General features: G+C 37.8%; 1 protein-coding gene across 2 annotated transcripts in view; it reads right to left on the bottom strand.

Moving 5' to 3' along the window:
* Positions 1–18,532, bottom strand: part of LOC111150341 (solute carrier family 2 member 2) — a 29,326-nt gene extending 10,794 nt beyond the window's left edge. The window contains exons 1-4 of one of the 2 annotated variants that reach the window (XM_022507796.1): positions 18,448–18,532; positions 11,336–11,428; positions 8,253–8,515; positions 2,340–2,464 (exon numbers count right to left, since the gene is read on the bottom strand). In XM_022507796.1, coding sequence (XP_022363504.1) covers positions 2,340–2,464; positions 8,253–8,515; positions 11,336–11,428; positions 18,448–18,462 — 496 coding nt within the window. In that variant the 5' untranslated portion in view covers positions 18,463–18,532. Of the gene's footprint in view, positions 1–2,339; positions 2,465–8,252; positions 8,516–11,335; positions 11,429–18,447 lie in introns of those variants that run through there. The other variant, XM_022507800.1, reaches the window with a different exon arrangement.
* Between the last annotated feature and the right edge of the window lie 280 nt (positions 18,533–18,812).

Here is an 18,812-nt window from a genome sequence, read left to right as displayed (position 1 = left end):
TTATTTAGTTAAAACCATGTTAAAATCGACTCTCTACATCGTAATGCCTCAGATTGTCTTCAGAAAAGAGACTAAAGAATGCTTTAATAATATTCTTGGTCTAAACTCATGGTATTAAAGGAAATTAGAACATATCTAAGCCCATCTCTTTACTTGATAGAGATGAGAAACAGTTTATCCAAATCATAGTACAATAGAGCTTTAGCATGAGAACTACAAGCCCTGAGTCTCCACAGTGTGGAAGTGCCTCAAGATCACTGTTAAAGTGGTGAGGGAGGTGTGGACAGGTGAAGAGGTTAAGGAATTCAGGGCTCTTCCTTCAATTACTCCAACCAGAGCAACCCAGCTTCTTTATTCTCTCCTAACAATGGGCTTCAGAAAAGACTTTGGTGCTTAAAGGAATACCAAAAAATTGAAAAGCCCTAGGCAATTTTGCCTTCTATAGTTTTCTTAAGCACAGATGTAACCAGTCATGTTGGAAATAGTGGAGTATCCAGCCATTTGCTGAGTGCATGAAAAGGTCAGACACTGTCGACAAGCAAGGTTGAATGCAATGTTTAGCATTTTCTTAAGAATTTAAAAATAAGACTTATCAGAGTCTTCCTTTTAGACAGTTTGTCTATAAAATGGAAATGTATGGTTTTTGTGTAAAAGATGAATGTGGGAACTGTTTCAGTATGTTTTTAATGCTTTAAAATGTTCTTAATAGCTCACGTGAACAGTTGCATGATTGATATAGCTTCTGAATTTTGGCTGACATTTATATGTGCCTCTAATGTGTGGTCTGTTGATCTTAAATAAGAAAAAACACATTTATTTGTCCCTTTTTCAGGCTGTACTCTCTGTGTAGTACCTCCTATTGTATCTCAAGAACATAATAATGTAGATAAGATCACAGGTCTGAGTTTACACAAATTTAAAGTCAAAATGTATTTCCTATAATTTTTAGCAATTTTAATGCTCAGAACAGAACCAGGCATAATTTTAAAAGATTGTTGGGGAGTATGGATTACTTGGCTATGCTAGTGATAGGTTGCTCCACAATGTTTATAACATTTCTTTTCAATTTTCTAAAAAATATTTGTGATTTTTTTTTCATACTGTATTTTTTAAAATGGAGAGAGAAGAAAGAAGAATCATGATTTGGACCTCCTTGATAGTGTTATTCATTGCATTTTACAAAAGATCCAGTTAATATATCTAAACCCAGGCAGAAACAGTGTCAGAATTAATTCATTCTGAGTCTAAATCTCTCCACGTGTTGGTTGCCTCTTCACCTTAATAAAGCTATCCTCACTCTCAGCTATTTGTATTAACATTGAAAATAATGAGGCTTTTAATTAAGTTATTAACTTGTGGCCCTTTAGAATTTTGTTTAAAATTTTGTTTCAAGGGATCATTGAAGACACATGAAGCTACGGTCTTTTCTCTTTGCAAGTAAAAACTATAAACATTTTATACATCGTTTGTGCTCTTGTACTCTCCCCCAGCCCTAGTGGATGTTAGTGCTTTGAAAGACAGTTCTGTGATTTGGGACAGTGGGTTAAACCTTGGCTCCAAACCATCAGAATCAGGGCTTCACTGGCACTGAGAATCTAAAGATTTGGCTATTTTAGAGATTAGGTGATCCTTCCTTCGCTCAGACCTCTGCTGATTAAATTTGCTTCTGAAAGTTTGAAACTTCCAAAAGTTTGAAAAGCTATTTCTAAGAACTAGTGATTCCAGATACTCAGATGTTAGGTTCACAAGGAAGGGGAGCATCCTTTGTCCATTAGAACTCCTCTACCAGCTGCTCCTGCCTGACTCCCTCTCCCTGAGGTCACCGCCACTGTAATGCTTCACCCAGCCACATCTGGGATCCATCCACTAAGGGAAGGAGAGACAGAGACCTAGGTGGCCAAGTAGGCCACAAGAGCCGAGTTGGAGGTTCTGGGTGTAGCAGTGTGCCACTGTCTTCAGCACAGCCGGAGCAATAGCAACAGCTAGCTTTTCTCCGCAGCTTCCTGGAGGCAGATTCTGTGCTGAACGTTTTCCATGCATTCTCGCAAGGGCCCTACATCGTAGATACTATCTCCTTCATTTAACAGAGAAGGAAGCTATGAATTAAATAACTTACCTGTGATTATGCCACTAGAAATTGCCAGGAGCGAGAAGATCGTTTCATAACTGCCACTTACTGGTCGCAAACCTCCCTGACTCAGGACTTCAATTTTATGCTATTGCCTTTCCCTTTTGTGATGCCATCTCTGGCTCAAAAACTTCCCTGCGTGTTACCAATCTGCCTTTAAAATAATTTCCAGACGTGTGTGTGTGCGTGTGTGCATGCGTGCATGACTTACCACAGTAGAGTCCTGATATGCTTCTTCCTGAAATTATAAGAATGTGAGATGGTCCCAGTTTTGAAAACCCCATCAGGAGAGCTCCAACTAATGAGAGAATGTTTGCTACCAACATGGCTTTGATTCTGAAAGTTTAAAAAGCAAGGATTACAAATTCAGCATCAAAACTTGATAAAATTATTTGCTCTCAGAGTATGCGAAGATATTTACTTAAGAGCAGTTATTTTAATTTTGATGAGAAAGTTAGCTGGGGAATTTTAAACCATAATTGCTAGTTTGACTTATCTGTGGACTAAAGCTTTACCAGTAAATAATGTTTATAATGAGAAAATCCGGATTTCATGCATGTGATCTCCACATTTTAATAGAGATGATTCAACTGTACTGATGACTGTTTTGATTTGAGATAACCCTTCTGAAACTTTTTCAAACAGTTAACTAATTAAGTTTTCTACAAGTTGATTGTTTTTTTTTTTTAAACATTTTATTTATTTATTTGAGAGAAGAGAGAGACAGTGAGAGAGAGCATGAGCGAGGAGAAGGTCAGAGGGAGAAGCAGACTCCCCATGGAGCTGGGAGCCTGATGTGGGACTCGATCCCGGGACTCCAGGATCATGACCTGAGCTGAAGGCAGTCGCTTCACCAACTGAGCCACCCAGGCGCCCCTACAAGTTGATTGTTTTAAGTGATAATTGCCTGGTGATAGCTACATTCAACACTGTAGTTGCAACCTATGACATCCTCTTTCTTTCCCCTCTTTCTTCCTTCTCTTCTCTTTTCATTTCTCTTATTTTCACCTTCCCTCCTTCTTTCTTCCTCCCTTCCTTCCTTTCCTTGCCTTCCTCCCTCCTTCTCTTTCTTTCTTTCTTTCTTAATGACACAGGATTTTAGCTGATGTAGATGATGTAAAGAGCTTCCAAAGTTAAATTTCTTTTAATATGAATTGTTTGGAAGTAAATTAAAATATTCTTTTACTTTAAGCCTTATCAAAGAGAGTTAAAATTATTCTTATTTTAACATTGTGTGTCATATTTCCAGAACCTATAAATTAATGTCAGCCAACGTAAAATATGTAATAAAGCTGACAGTAGCAACAAAAACATCATTTTCAAAATTAATCATGTGAAAATTAACAATATTTGCAGATATCTGATACTTTTATTCCTATTCAATGGGAAAGTAGGGCACAAAAACCTTCTTTAAAATTCAATAGATGAAAGAAAAAAATGAAACAAGATGGGATCAGGAGGGAGACAAACCATAAGAGACTCTTAATCTCACAAAACAAACTGAGGGTTGCTGGGGGGTGGGGAGTAGGGATAGGGTGGCGGGTTATGGACATTGGGAAGGGTATGTGCTATGGTGAGTGCCATGAAATGTGTAAGCCTGATGATTCACAGACCTGTACCCCTGGGGCAAATAATACATTATATGTTAATAAAAAATAATTTTAAAAGTTTAATATATGTTAATAAAAAATAACTTAAAAAGTTTAATGATGATGATAAGGCCAATAAAAGAATTTGAATGGACAGGTATAGAAGTATTTGTGCCACAAAGAAGTGTAAGGATCTTTTAATATTCTGTGTCAATGTTTCAAACTTAAATAGCAGAGCTTTTTCTAAGCATATATCTTTAATACCAGACAGATTTTTTTTTTTCTGGAGAGTAAAATTATGTGTTTTATACTACAAAGATTACCCAACAAATATGATAGGCTTAATAATATCCCCTAAGAGTCCACATCCTAATCCTCAGACTCTGGGAATATATTGCCTTATATAATAAAAAGGTTTTTGCAGATGTGATCAAATTAATGGTATTGAGGTAAAGAGATTATCTTGGATTATCCATCCAATGATGGAATCACAAGTATTCTTATAAGAGGAGGGCGGAGGAGAAGATAATGTAATGTCAGAAGTATGATTGGAGTAATGTGTTTTACAGATTGAATGAGGTCCACAAGCCAAGCAATATGGTGACCACTGGAAGCTGGAAAAGGGCCAGAAAAAAAGAAGCTGGAAATGGGTTCTTCTCAGAAGCTGCAGCAGGAACCAGCCCTGCTGACACCTTGGCTTCAGGCAAATGAAACTGAATTTGAGCTTCTGACCTCGAAAACTCTTAGGCAATACCTGTTGTTTCAGCCACTGTTTATGGTAACTCATTAGAGCAGTACTAGAAAACCAACATATGGAGAATGTCAACTACTCAAAAGGAGGGGAAACAGTGTTTTAGAGCTGGCCAGTTTCAGAGCTGCAGAGCAGAAAAAGGGCTATTTCTCTGTGAAGTGCCTTTTCTCTACTCAAGGACAGAGAGCAAACAAATTCAGTAACTTTAAGAAATTCTTACTAGCTCGCTAGTAGTATATATTCTGTTAGGGAATATATTCTGTTAGGGAGAAAAACTCTTAAAAGAGATAGCCTGAAAGTATATTTGATGCCAGGTTGCTCTAAAGTCCCTCTTCCTTACCAGCTAATGGATGCTGAAGCACTTTGTAAACTAAAGGATTTTAACTTCTGCTCAGACATGAGAAATGGACAAGAATAAATAATTCAAAAATACTTGAAATCACTAAATCAGGGAAAAAGAAATACATTTCTTTTTTTTTTTTAAAGATTTTATTTATTTATTTGACAGACAGAGATCACAAGTAGGCAGAGAGGCAGGCAGAGAGAGAGGTGGAGGCAGGCTCCCTGCAGAGCAGAGAGCCCGATGCGGGGCTCGATCCCAGGACCCTGGGATCATGACCTGAGCTGAAAGCAGAGGCTTTAACCCACTGAGCCACCCAGGCGCCCCAAGAAATACATTTCTAAGAGTATTTCTTCAAATTTTGCTCTAAATACTCCTGTTAGCACAGGGTTTAACACTGTCTTCATAGTTGTCTTCGTCATTAGCATCAGCATCAGTATCACCATCAGCATCAAAGTAAGGCTACATTCAGTGCCTGCTTACTATGTACCAGGCATTGTGGTAAATCCTCTATCTGTGCTCTCATGTAAACTCACAAGAATCCCATGAGTTAGCTACTATTTTTTTCCTACACTGTAGATGGTTGGGGAAACATCTTAGAGAACCTAAGTAACTTGCTCATTTTCACACAACTATTAAGTGTCAGAGCCGGGGCTTGATCTGTGTGAAACCAAAGGTTAAAACGCTTGATTTTAGTGAGTTCCATTTTTATATAAAAGAAAGTGCATTCAAAAGCAGGCTATGTCTACCTTCCTTTGCTTACGGTACTGTGGATTGCACAGACCATCGTCTCCTCCACCATATCATAGTAATTAAATTTTAAGGGCACAGCTTCTGGAAAAATTGACCCTGAGAAGCCAAATCTATAAAACAATGGCCACAGACATTTATTGCCTACTACACTATTGTAAGGAAATACTTTTTTTTAAGGGAGTAATGAAAAAACAAGTTTTTATTTACTTCTTTTTAATTGATAGAGCAATGACCTGGTCAGTAAGAAAAAATCATGTCATTTCTTAGTGAATCTTCCTAGAAAAATAGTTTTATAGGAGAGACTGAACTCTTTTGTCTTCATTTTGATGTTAAAATTATTAATTTTGTGCTTGTTATTCATGGAGAATCATTTTTCTACTGAGACTTGGAAGAAGCCTCAGTTTTAGTTTACCATAAGTCATTTGATAAGTGATCATTTGACATTGTTTTGGGGTATAACCATTGTTAATGCTAAATTCTAAGACTTGAGAGGGTATGCATCCTGTTTCCATCATGAGGACATGAATTAAATACTTTAGTACATCACTGGACCTGTCAAAAATCTCATTTCTAAATAAGATGAGAGCAAGGGCCCCTTCCTTCCTTCCTTCCTTCCTTCCCTCCCTCCTTCCTTCCTTCCATCTGTCTATCTATCCATCTATCCTATCTATCCTCATGCCCACCTTGGGACTTGAACTCATGATCCTGAGACCAAGAGTCGCAGACACCACCAATGAGCCAGCCAGGCACCCCTTAAATTTTTTCTTCAGGGGTGGAAAGAAGTATAAAACATTAGTAGCTGCTAAAAGAATTGATTGATTCATATTTTAAAATTTAACTTTGCTTAATTTTATTTATTTTAGAAATAATTAGTCTAGAAAACTTTCTAATTACTATGTAAACCAATTTGGTTCAAATTAAAATGATTTAAAAATTTTTTGAACAATTAAAGTTGGTTTATGGACACTGTAACTTGCAGATTCTGATTTTTAAGTTTAGCTAAGTACCAGCAAATTGATAAAAATGTGAGAAACTGACTATTATCTTTTATGGTAGAGGAATAATAAGAACAAGAATAATAAGAACAAGAGTAAAACTTGGGTTATTATACTACTCATTTTTTAAAAGATTTTATTTATTTGAGAGAGAGAGAGAGAGAGTAAGAGAGAACATGAGAGCTAGGTGAAGGGCAGAGGGAGAAGCAGACTCCCTGCCTGAGTAGGGAGCCTGATATGGGCTTGGCTGGATCCTGATCTTGGGTCATGACCTGAGCCAAAGGCAGAGGCTTAACTGACTGAGCCACTCACGTGCCCCAGTGCTACTCATTGTTGAAGAAAACTTCTTATAGTTTTATTATATAAAATCTCCAGTGCAAGAGGAGGAAATTATCAGAATTTTAATGAGAGATAAAATTATAATTTAGAGGTGTTACACACAAATGATGAATCCTGGAACACTATATCAAAAATGAATGATATACTGTATGGTGACTAATGTAACATAACAAAAAAAATAAAAGTGAAATCTTGTCTTTTGAAAAAAAATAAAGTAGGAATTTTAAAAATTAGATTGTAATCCAGAATTACTAAAATAGTTACCTATATAATTTATATCTTTAGAGGTTTTTGCATTTTCTAAATTTTCCATATTTACATATTTATTTTTATATCAGAGGAAAGGATAATTAATAAATAAAAGGTGGCATCAAAACAGAAAATAAATCTAAAAAACAAACATGATTTTCTCATTTTATTTCCTCTCCCTGTGTGAGGGGGTGGAATCCCAGTTTAGTATGTCACATGACAAAGTGAATGAAATTTAAGTGTAAGGTAGTTCCAGAGACTTTTTTTTATTGACATTTTTAATTCAAGACACTTGATAAAAATTAGAGCTAAGAAGTGGACACACTACTTGCTTCATCTCTGATTGGGGCTTTGAAAAACCAGTAGCAGCAGCTAAAAGCCCATGCCAAGTATATTGGGCAATTTGGAATTGGGGATATTGATTTGACCTTAGGACTTGACTGATCCAAATGCCAAATTCTAATTTGAAAATGAAAAATGATGTCTGAGAAATGGAGTGATTTGGTGAAGCAAACAATGGATTCCTTGGTTAAAAATTTCACTCTTGGCTCTGCCATTGAGTTCCTGAGTTAACATTTGTGTAGTGGTTTCTTAATATGTTTTATTTTTTTTTAAGTTTTTTAAAGATCTATTTATTTGAGAAAGAGAGAGAGGGAGCAGAAGCAAGGGGAGGGGCAAAGGGAAAGGGAGAGTATCTCCAGCAGACTGATTGAACACAAAGCCTGATGGGCCGGGGGTGGGGGAGGGTTTGCTGGGTCTCAGGACCCTGAGATCATGACCGAGCCAAAATCAAGAGTCAGACACCCAACTGACAGCCATCCAGGCACCCCACTATGTTTTGAAACTAACAAATTTAGAGAATCCAATCATTTCTGTAGAAATACACACCAAACTCACTTTTGCTATAAATGACTCCATGATTTAAGCAGACTAGGGCAACTGCTTGTTCCATTATTTGTGCTAAAACCTAATTCATAAGGTCATGAATCGAAAAAAAAAAACCAAAAAACCTCTAAAGCTATTCCACAAAACGGAAGACGAAACAAAGTCTTAGAAACCCCAAATACTCAAGTTCCCATGTTTATGCCTATTTATGAAACTTGCCTACCTTCCAAGCTGATCTCCTAGCCACCCACCAAAGAATGATGCAATCATTCCACCAACGGCAAAGCTAGACACAGACAAAGACCAGAGCATGGTGATGAGGCTGGTAGATGCTGTAGTCTCTTCCTCTGCCAAAGGTGTTGGTATTGAATCCCCTAGGTATGGGACTGTGGTTATTTCCTTTGTACTGTTGATAGTATAGTTGTTGATAGCTTTTCGGTCATCCAGTGGAATACCCAAAATGTATCCATAATGGGATATTATTACCTGAGGAAATAAAATAAAAATAGCTCCAACATTTCAAATATTCTATACACCTTTTTTTTTCCTTTAGAATGTTTGTTAGCTGTTTAAAAGGGTCATCCCAATTATGTGTGTTTTATACACAAAATCATGGACAGATTTACTTATAGTTGACAATATTCTGTAAAACAGAGGTTGCAAATTCCAGTGCCCACAGGAACTAGGCAGGAACAAGTAAGTGAAGGAGAACCTTGATAACTAGAAGACTGAACTACTGTCTCTACTATTGAGAATATAAAAGAAAGTGGGCAAGATTATAGCACTGGAGAGCATTTGCCCCACCTAAAGAAGGAAGCTGCAAATATGAGACTAGTATTGCATGACCTCTAATTTTTAAAAAAAAGAAGCCAGAAATCTGGGTTTTTATGTAAAATTCTTCCAAGTTTTAAATGCAGGCAGTTATTCAAATTGAAAATATTCTGCAGACAGAAAGGTACATTTTCACACCAGTGTTACTACCTCTGCACAGCAAGGTTTAAATTGATTTATGTAAATATTCTAATAGAAGCATATGGCTATAAGAAAAAAGATTACTAAAGACAAGATGAAGCCAAAAATAAAGTTAGTATACCAAATATAAGCATTAGGTGCTACATCCTTGCTAGAAATATGCTACAAATTTACCAATAAACTTCCAGCAGCCAGCAGAAGTGGGGGAAATCAATCACATATATTGATGAATTTCAAAGTTAAGAACAACTCAGTGACCCCTGCGGAGGGATTGATACTGAAGGAGTTTCTTCCTCTGTGTCCTCACAGATTTCGGTATGTAATAGAATGAACATTCAAAACTAAGTTTCACAGAGCCATAGTTTATCCCATGTTCCAGTAGAGGCAAAGGTCCTACCAAGTATAATTGAGTAAAGTCACAGCCTTTGGGCTTCTTTCCTTGTCCTTCCTCTCAGTGCTGATTTGGTCGCTATTCAGTGGCATGAGAGGACCTCTGAGAAGGACCTGGAATGTAGCTGCTCTAGGCTGCCAGTCAGGGCGAAGCCTTATGTGGTAAAATCAGCTGAGTGAGGAAAGGGAATTGATATCCTCTTATGATAAAAGAAGTTTGACCAAGACATTTGCCTCATTAGCAGACCACTCTACATGGATAGTATGTACAGAAAAAAAGCTATAAAGAAATATCTGAAATGTTCCCAGCTGTTTGTTCTGTGCGGTAGAATAAGTATAGGTGATTTGTTCCAAATATTTTTTATAACAGGTATGTGTAGTTTTCACAATCATAAAAAGGTGTGATTTTAAAATAACCCTAAAATAGTGCCACGTGTCATCCCCCTAGCAAACACAAATGAAGCTGAACAACTATTCTTCTAGAATGATGTTTAAGGGGCTTGTTAAACACAGAAAGAGGGGCTCTAGAAAGGGCATCAAGCCTCATGCCAGTGGGGGAATCCCTATTTTCAAGTCTGGCTTGACTAATTTTCCTTCTCTTTCCCTGGAGAAGATGTTTAAATAGGATGGGAAAAGGTCTACCAAAAAAGAGGCTCTACTAATTCTAAATTACGGTGAAGCTGAACCAAATTTCAAGAAGGCTGCTAAATTGGCACATGTTGTCATCACCCACAAAAAAAAAGCTGTGACCCCCCAGCATTGTTATCGAACTCTCTCAACCTTGGAAAGACCACCACACTCGTGATAACATGTGCCATCCAGAGCCCAAGGAGCAACACTTTCAGGTGATAGACTGTGGTCAATACACATTTTCCTTGGAGTCCAACAGTTTAAGGGAAGCAGATGAAATATGATATATTCATAGAGGGCACCCAACAAATGCTTGTACCTTCATTTTACACCGCTCCCCCACCCCCAGGGCTTCTCTCCTCTCTCTCTCTCTTTCCTCACTAAACACTGTATTGAACACCTCCTTTATGCTAATCACTGTGCTTGGCGCTGGTGACAGGAAGGGGAAGAAGACATCTAACCTGCCCTAAATGACCTGACAGCCTTAGAGCAAAGGGAATGAAGTCTTGGTTCCCCCACTTACAGGCTGTGGGAGCTGAGAAAAATAACATCCTTCTCCTGTTTATTCATTGGGTACCAGAGTAGGCATGCACAAAATAAATAAGACAAAGGACAGAAATTATGCAATATTTTAAAAAACACCCATCCAAATAGTTACCGTGGAGAAATCCAAATTTTATTGGACTTCTTGACTATTACTTAGCAGTTATATATTATTTTACTTTGAACCAGCTAGGAGAGACAGAATTAGGGGGAAGGATAGGAACTTTTTTAGTGTTAGGGCTCCTGAAGTCTTTCATCTGGCTTACAATTGGGATAAGGTTTTTGGAGGTTAGACTAGGGAGAACATGTGTTAAAGCACCCGATGCACAGTGAGCTGGTGCCCAGTAAAAGTTTGTGCATAAAATGAAATATATCCTTCTATTGCCTCCTCCTATTCCCCAGCATTTTTCATTCATGTTTTTACTCATATATGGCTGGGAGCTCTGAATAAAGTCTGCAATAAGTTCTTAAGTTTTTCAAAACAACATCTGTAGGCACGTGTATTCCGGCTGGAGTTTTCTGTGAGCTCAGCAACAGCAGAGTCAGAGATCAAGAATCGGTTATTGCCCTTTCTTTTTTTGTGAGGGTTATTGAAGAGTCAAGGCCAAGTTATCAGCTTTGAAACCACGCACTTGGTGCATGACAAATACTGGGACTGCCCTAGATTTCCCACGTGGGTACACTTTATCTCTGTGTCTGAGGAACACAGATCCTTCAGTCACTGACAGAAATTGCCAAAAAAGAGATTTGAATTGAACACGTTTCACTTGCCTCTTGAGGTGCATTGATCACACCAATGTCATATCCAAACTGGAAGGAACCCAGTACAGCAGTGAAGACAGTGAAAACCAAGGTCCTGGTGATCTGTGGGGAATGAAACACAGGGCTGGGAAACACAAGGCAATTTCCATTACCTACCGTCCTGTCAGTCTGCAGCTTGGACTTCTGGCAGGCTCCACGGGCTGGTTCTTGCTCCTTGGTACTCATTCACAGTGTGCCCTATGCTCCCAACAGGGGTCATTCATACAGGAATGTGAGAGGCATTCATCAAAGGCCCTACATAAAGCTGAAAAAAGTTTGGGGCAATTTTTCCCAAGAGAGGAACCAAACATCCTTTTCCTTTCATATATATATATATGTTTGGTTATATATATATATATATATATATATATATGATTAAAAATCAGAACTGAAGACTAGAATTGCCACCGACCAAAGGAAACCACTGTGATAAAACCAGTCAATTTATATCATTTGGAGAGATAAAAAGATACCAGTAACAAAGACCTAGGTGTCCTGGGCATTGCTATGGTACAAAAACACCTCAAATCTCATAGAAGAGGCATCAGCCAGGCTTTATCATGACCACATCAACATCCTGGTGAGGATAATTCCTAAGATTTGCAGCTAGTTGAACCTAGAGTTATGGATTGAAGGATGTTATTTTCTCTCCAACTTCATGTAGCTACAAAACTCAGTATAGAAAGGGATAGAACATTCATTCCCTTCAACTCAGAATTACATGTCTAACCATCTTATAGAAATCATATCATCCATATGGAATCTCATATCAGGATATTTGATGCAGCATTGTGTGTGTGTGTGTGTGTGTGTGTGTGTGTGTGTGTGATAGCAAAAATTGTAGAAAGAACCAAAATGTCATTCAATGGAAAATACCCAGATAGATTCAAATACATCATGATACATACAACATGTTATGTTGCAGCTAAAAAGAGCAATGCAATCATTTTGTACTGACTTATTAAGTGACAAAGGAAGCTGTGTAATCTTATTACTTTTTTAAGAAGGCTTAAACCTGAGTATTCTTTGATTTGTGCAGGTTGCATGTAAGTCAGAATATTTTCTTGAAAAAATAACAAAAAGATGACCATTGAGGAGGAATATGAGACTAAAGAATGGGGATAAATGGGTATTTTTTCTTTTATTTATATTGTCAGACATTTTATAAAGAAATGATTTCTTGCATAGTTACATAATTTAAATTTAAATAAATAACATGGGATATTGTAGAAACTTATTGAACAAATGAATGAGTCATACCAACATGAATTCTAGTTCTCACTCTGATGTTTAGGGAGTATGTGACCCAGACCACTTTTCCTATAGGATCTTCAGTTTTTCTCTAAGTAGGGGGGAATGATTGTAAATCCCTACTCCAGCATGAAAAGTAGGTTATTAACCAAGTCCCCTCATTCCCTAATAAAGCTAGAGATCAGAAATTTCACATCATCAACAAATCACAGAACCAGCCTGAGACCCTTGAAGTTACGGAATCTAGGGGTTCTAAAACCAGATCCTCATTAGAGAGCTCGTTACAGGTGTAGCTTCCTGGGATTCATCCCAGACCTATGACTGGATTGGAATCTCTGCGGTGAGAATTGGGAATCTGTAGGTTTGTTCTATCTTTTTCCAGTAATTCAGAATTAATTTCAGGTGGCACGACTGTAGGCTTTTCTTCCCAGCACCTTTCTTCCTGAAAGGACTTAAAACTTTCTCCAAAGATATGATATTATATTATCCTAAAAGAAGCATATATATCATATATCATGAAAGAAGCATATATATTTCATATAATATACATTATATATTGAGATATGTCATTATGCATATACATAATAAAATAATTACAAATAAATTCAAAGTATGTTAACTATAAAATGTACCTGCGCGTACACACACACACACACACACACACACACACACACACACAATATGCTACATGGTATGGGATTACCAGAGATTTTGAATTATCCTTTAATGTGTAACTAGATATCTAATACCTAGGGCCTCAGGCATCCACAGCTAAAATGTGTTCCATTTCCTTGGTGGTTTCTCCTAAAGTCCTTTTTCCCCTTGAGCTGTTTTCAAGGACAGGCAATTTTATCCTTTCATTTTATTTGTAGGAAGTAACCATTAGCAGCAGTGAAGGGACCAGGAAGCACTTGGTAAGACTTCCACCCACTTCCCTGTTAGTCTCCATCACTACAGTCTAGACAATCTGATATTAGGTGCAATGCAAACACAACTTCAAGGCATAATACTGAATATTTCTGCCTACTGTTTGGCTATTCATTGCTCTATGTGATCATCTCTTTTAACTGTATCAGTTTTCTCTTGCAGCTATAACATATGACACAAGTTTGTTATCTCACAGTTCTTGTAGGTGAAAAGTCTGATACAAGTCTCACCACACTAAAATTGAGATGTTGGCAGGCTGTGTTCCTTTCTGGAGGCTGTTGGGGAAAATTTGCATTGATGGTACAATTCTGTTCCTCATGGCTGGAGTGTTTTTGTGCTGGCTGTAAAGTGAGGGCCATTCCCAGCTTTAGAGGCCACCACATTCCTTGGATAGTGGTACCCTTTCTTCATCTTCATAGCCAGAAATGGGCAGGTCCGTTCCTCACATTGTGTCTTGCTAATCCTGACTACAGCCGGAAAAGTTCTTCCCTTTGAAGAATTTATGGTATTAGATTTGGCCTATCTGGGTAATCCAGGTTAATCTTCCCATCTCAAGGTCCATAATCTTAATGACATTTGTAAAATCCCTTTTGCCTTTTAAAGTAACATATTTACACATTCCGAAGACCAGGTAGTGGACACTTCTCATGACAGCATCATCAGTATCCCTATTTTATAGATAACTAAACCAGATTTTGGTCTCACAGCCAGTAACTTGTACAATAATGATTTAGATCCAGGAGATATGCTTTTAATTAATTGGTTATTTTGCATTTCTCAATGGTCAGAAATAGACATTCAAAAGTCAAGCACATCTAAAAATCTAGGATCATAATCTTTCTAAATAAAAAAAATCTAAGAGAGCACATATTCATAGAATTTGCCAAGTGTAATGCTGAAACCAAATCACCAACACCCACCAGTTTCAAGTGCATTTTGCCACTACCCACCACACAAATCCCTTGTTCCTCATCTACCCACAGAAAACGTTTGTGATGTTTCTGTACAAAAATACAAAAAGGAAAAATCTACTCAACAGCTCATCTGTAGCTCAGTTGAAGAAGATCGTCATGGCCTTCCCACTACCAAGCCATGATATACTTACCCGGTTTCATCCCTGCATCTCCTTTTCTTCCTGTAGCAGAATGTCCAAGCACTTGGTGTCTTAGTGACTGCCCTTCCCACTCCATCCCTTGGCTTCTGCTCTCTGCTGGCTCTCTCCTCCTGCCCCCACCAGACAATCATATAGTTCTTTCCTTCCTTATTTTAACAATCCACCTAGTCACCATGCCAATGGTGAGCAGAGGTGCTATGGAAATGGAAGTTAGGGGTGAAGGTGGTGGCCATAGCAGAGTTGGTTCCCCCATAAGCTTCATTGGCCCTCCCCTGCCTCTCCAGATACACACACTAAGTCACAACAGTGTTAGCTGCTCCTACATTACTTTGATAAAAATGAAATTTAATTTTCAAAGACTGAAGTTCTTTGGAGCTCCTTTCTCATTAATTTCTAATCAAGTTGTTCTAAGTCATTACTGTAGCAATTCTGGGGCTGCCCCTAAGACCAAGTTCTCATATTATAGGAATAATAAAAAAAAGGAACTATGAAGGAAATAGAGTTTTTAAATGTTTAGAAATCTTAGAGTTCTTGTCCTATGGTCTTCCTGGCTTCTTTTTCAGAGTTGGCTTTGGTCTTGCCATCCTGGGGCAGGGAGGGGGCTGCAGTTTCCCCACTTTAATTTCTAAGATAGAAATTTTACCCTAGTTGGTCAGGTAAGGAACAATGTTATCAATTTTAAGAAGGTTACTTCAATTCTGAACTGAAGTGATAATCCCAAATATAGAAGTCTCTGAAACTTTGTATCTTTCCTTCTTCCCTTTCTCCTTCCTCCTTCCTCCTTCCTTCCTTCCTTCCTTCCTTCCTTCCTTCCTTCCTATCTTCCTTCCTCCCTCTCTCCCTCTCTTTCTCTCTTTCTGTTTTATTTCAGGTTTATTTTCCCTCTCTGAACCTTACCTTAAACTGGCTCTTTGCTTTCCATCTTTTCTTTTTCTGTCATGAAGGGAAAGAGATAACATTTATAGTCAATCTTCTATGTGTCTTGGTACTAGGCTTGGACAGAAGAGTTTTGTTTCTGAGAGGAGAAATTTCTGAAGACTGCTAAGTCTGAATGAGCCCATCAGTTCTGCTCATTAATTTAATGTGTAAGAAGTTGACTCAAGGTTATGTACATGGGAGCTGATGAAAACAGTGAGAACTTAAGATCTTACTTTGTCCAGGCTCTGAGTTCTAAATGGTTTGCTTGTTCTTTCAACAACTCTCTAAGTAGTAGTTACTGTTATCACGTCACATATGGAAAAATCAGTACACAAAGGGTAAGGAACTTGTCCAAAGCCACAAACCTAACAAAGTGGCTGAAGATCTTCAAGCTTTGTCTCTCACCTCTTCATAGGCTACCAGATATAAAGCCTGACTCTTAGCAAGACCACCTTTGCTTAGAGCTTAACAATTTTAAGTTAGAGAAACTAGGTTCCACATCTAATGAAAGACATGCCACAGGATAAATGTGGGAGTACACAGATTGGGCAAGTGGGTTGTTAATGCATGGGATTATGGTAAAGATTAAATAAGATACACGGTGTGGTCTTCCTATAATGAAAGGGCTAATAAACAACTGCATCTTTAATCACATTAGCATATCATTTATCTCTCTTGTCAACCAACTACCTGTCAGCTTTTCATACCTCACCAATAATCTTCACAACAATACTACAAAGTAAAAGAAATTATCCCCATTTTGCAGGTGAGGAAACCAGGGCTTATAGAAGATGGAGTGATATGCTCAATACCATACAGCTAGTAGGTAACAGATATTCTAGCGTTTGAACCCAGAGCCGGTGTTCTTAAAACTCCCATTTCTAATCAAAAAGCAGATTTTCAGGAGCTACAGACTAAGTAGGGAGGAGAAGCTGATGTCTTTCCTCTAAACTCCATAGCTCCAAATGCCAACCTAAAGGTGATCTTGCACCCAACTTTGGGAGCACCCAACTTTGGGAGACTCCAGGGGCCTCTCAAGCCATAGAAATTTCATGCTGAAAGGGACCTTAGAGAACAGAGGATTCTAGTCTAATTTCTTCATTTTTCACTTGAAGAAACTGAATTCAGATCCTTTGTCTGAGTTATACCGTGCATTATTGGACATATTCAGTGTGAGAACTCAGGTCACTTAACCCTCAGTTCCATGCTTACCCCACTTCTTTCAAAGTCTGGGCAGATTTACAAAGCTGAAACATCGTGCTTTACATCAATTCTCATTATTTCTGGCTTCCATTGTTAGGCAGGTCCTTGGTTCTCAAGAAAAGTCCTACAACAATTTCTAAAGGGAATTTAGTGGTAGTTCAAAATGAAGCTTGAGCATTCACAGTGTATCAGACACTGTGGTAAGCACATTACCTTCCCTTTTGCAATATCTTATATACTTTAGTTATTTGAACACTACCTTAATGATTTTCATCAAATCTATATACTATCTGTATAGTTACTAACTTAATATTTGCGTTTGTATCATCTTTAAAATGCTAACTACATTAGCTTTATCCTTGGCTATAATAGGAAATCTTGAAGTCCTAGTTATTTTTAAAATACATCATATAAATACTTAACTATTAACATTAAAATGTTTGTCAGCTGTGTCTCTCAAATATTAGCTCATTTGTATATTCCCAGACTATAAAGAACTATTAGACTCCCTGCATTGCTTATCTTATATCCTCTTATTATATCCCCATATGTTCTTATTTTGTCACAATATAGAAAACCCAAGCTCAGTTAAATAAACTTTGGTCTCACAATAGTTAAGTAGCACCAGCATACTCGAAATCCAAACCTGGCAAAGCACAAAGTCTGTTGTCCTAGCCTTGTCACTTACTCACTTGAAATGCTCAGCAGAGTAAGTTACAACAGATCAGAACTTCAGATATCCTACTCCAAACAGGGCCACAGATTTACCTACTCGTGTGATTGTGTGAAGGGGTGGGCGTGTTTGGTTAGGGAAAACTTAAAAGGGAACGACAGCCCTATGACCTTTTCATTTTTAAGTTTTTATTTTGGAAAGTATCATATCTGCAGAGAAGCTGAAAAAGTAGGGCAATGAACACTTCATAACTTGTGTTCGGGAATGGTTGACATTTACATCTAGTTAACTTTCACTATGTATGTGTGGGAATGCACAGGTATGTATGTAGTGTGGTTGGAATTATTTGAAAATCAGTTGCAGATATTAGTGTCACTTCATTCCTAAATACTTGAGCACATACTCACTAAGAATGAAGACATTCTCCCACATAATTGCAATACCATCATCACATCCAAGAATGTAATAGCTATACTAATATTATCTAATGTAACAGCCCATTTTAAAAATTTCCCAACTGTCCCCATATTGTCCCTTACACTGTTTTCTTCTTTCCTGATCTGAGATCACTTTTTGCACTTAGTTGTTAGTTCTTAGTCTCCTTTTATCTAGAACAATCCTTCTATCTCTTGTTTTTCATTCATTGTCATTTTTAAAAATTTCAGACCGATTTTCATAATTAGTTAGATTCAGGTTAATCTACCCTTTTTTTGCACATTTCTTCAGTAATATGGTTATGCAGAATTTTCTTCAGAGAAAGTTATACAGATTGTTCAGAAAACAGAGTAAATATCCTTAAAATTCTGAATAGATATATAATCCTGATTATGATATATATTTTAGCAGCTGAATGAACTATCAGTTGGCCAAGAGAAGTAGCTTCAACCTGTGGTCGCTATACCCAACATCCCCCAAATCCTCCCTATGGTCACCATTGAACAAATCCCCCTGTTCATTTCCTCAGGCCAATTTAAAATGAACATAATGCTGCTTTACCTTATCTTCTGTCATTTTATCGGTTGAGAGTCCTCCTCTTAATTCCAAGTCCTGGGGTGAGTGTGGCCCATGCAACTGGCCAGCACCTGCCTTTCTCCGGCTTTCTACTAGTTATACATTAGAGGAGGAGGAGCAAGGCAAGGAAGCAGGCTGGCCATTACCTTTAAAGTCCAAGTCTAATTTCAGCAGAGGCTGAATGTTGAGGAGAATCTAATCAATAAATGTTTTGCCTTAGTGACTTGTGGCTTCAATGCTTGTACACCAGCAAAAGAAAATGGGAGCAGGTCCCTCAGGTGTAAGTCACAACCCAGAGACGGTCACACTTTAACACATGTTGAGTATGGCAGTAACCAGGGACAGGTGAA

This window comes from Enhydra lutris, unplaced genomic scaffold, assembly GCF_002288905.1.
Source record: "Enhydra lutris kenyoni isolate GAN:26980312 unplaced genomic scaffold, ASM228890v2 scaffoldscaffold2, whole genome shotgun sequence".
NCBI classification, from domain to species: Eukaryota; Metazoa; Chordata; class Mammalia; order Carnivora; family Mustelidae; genus Enhydra; species Enhydra lutris.
Note: the sequence above shows the minus strand (reverse complement) of the source record. Positions and strands in the feature narration are given on the sequence as shown.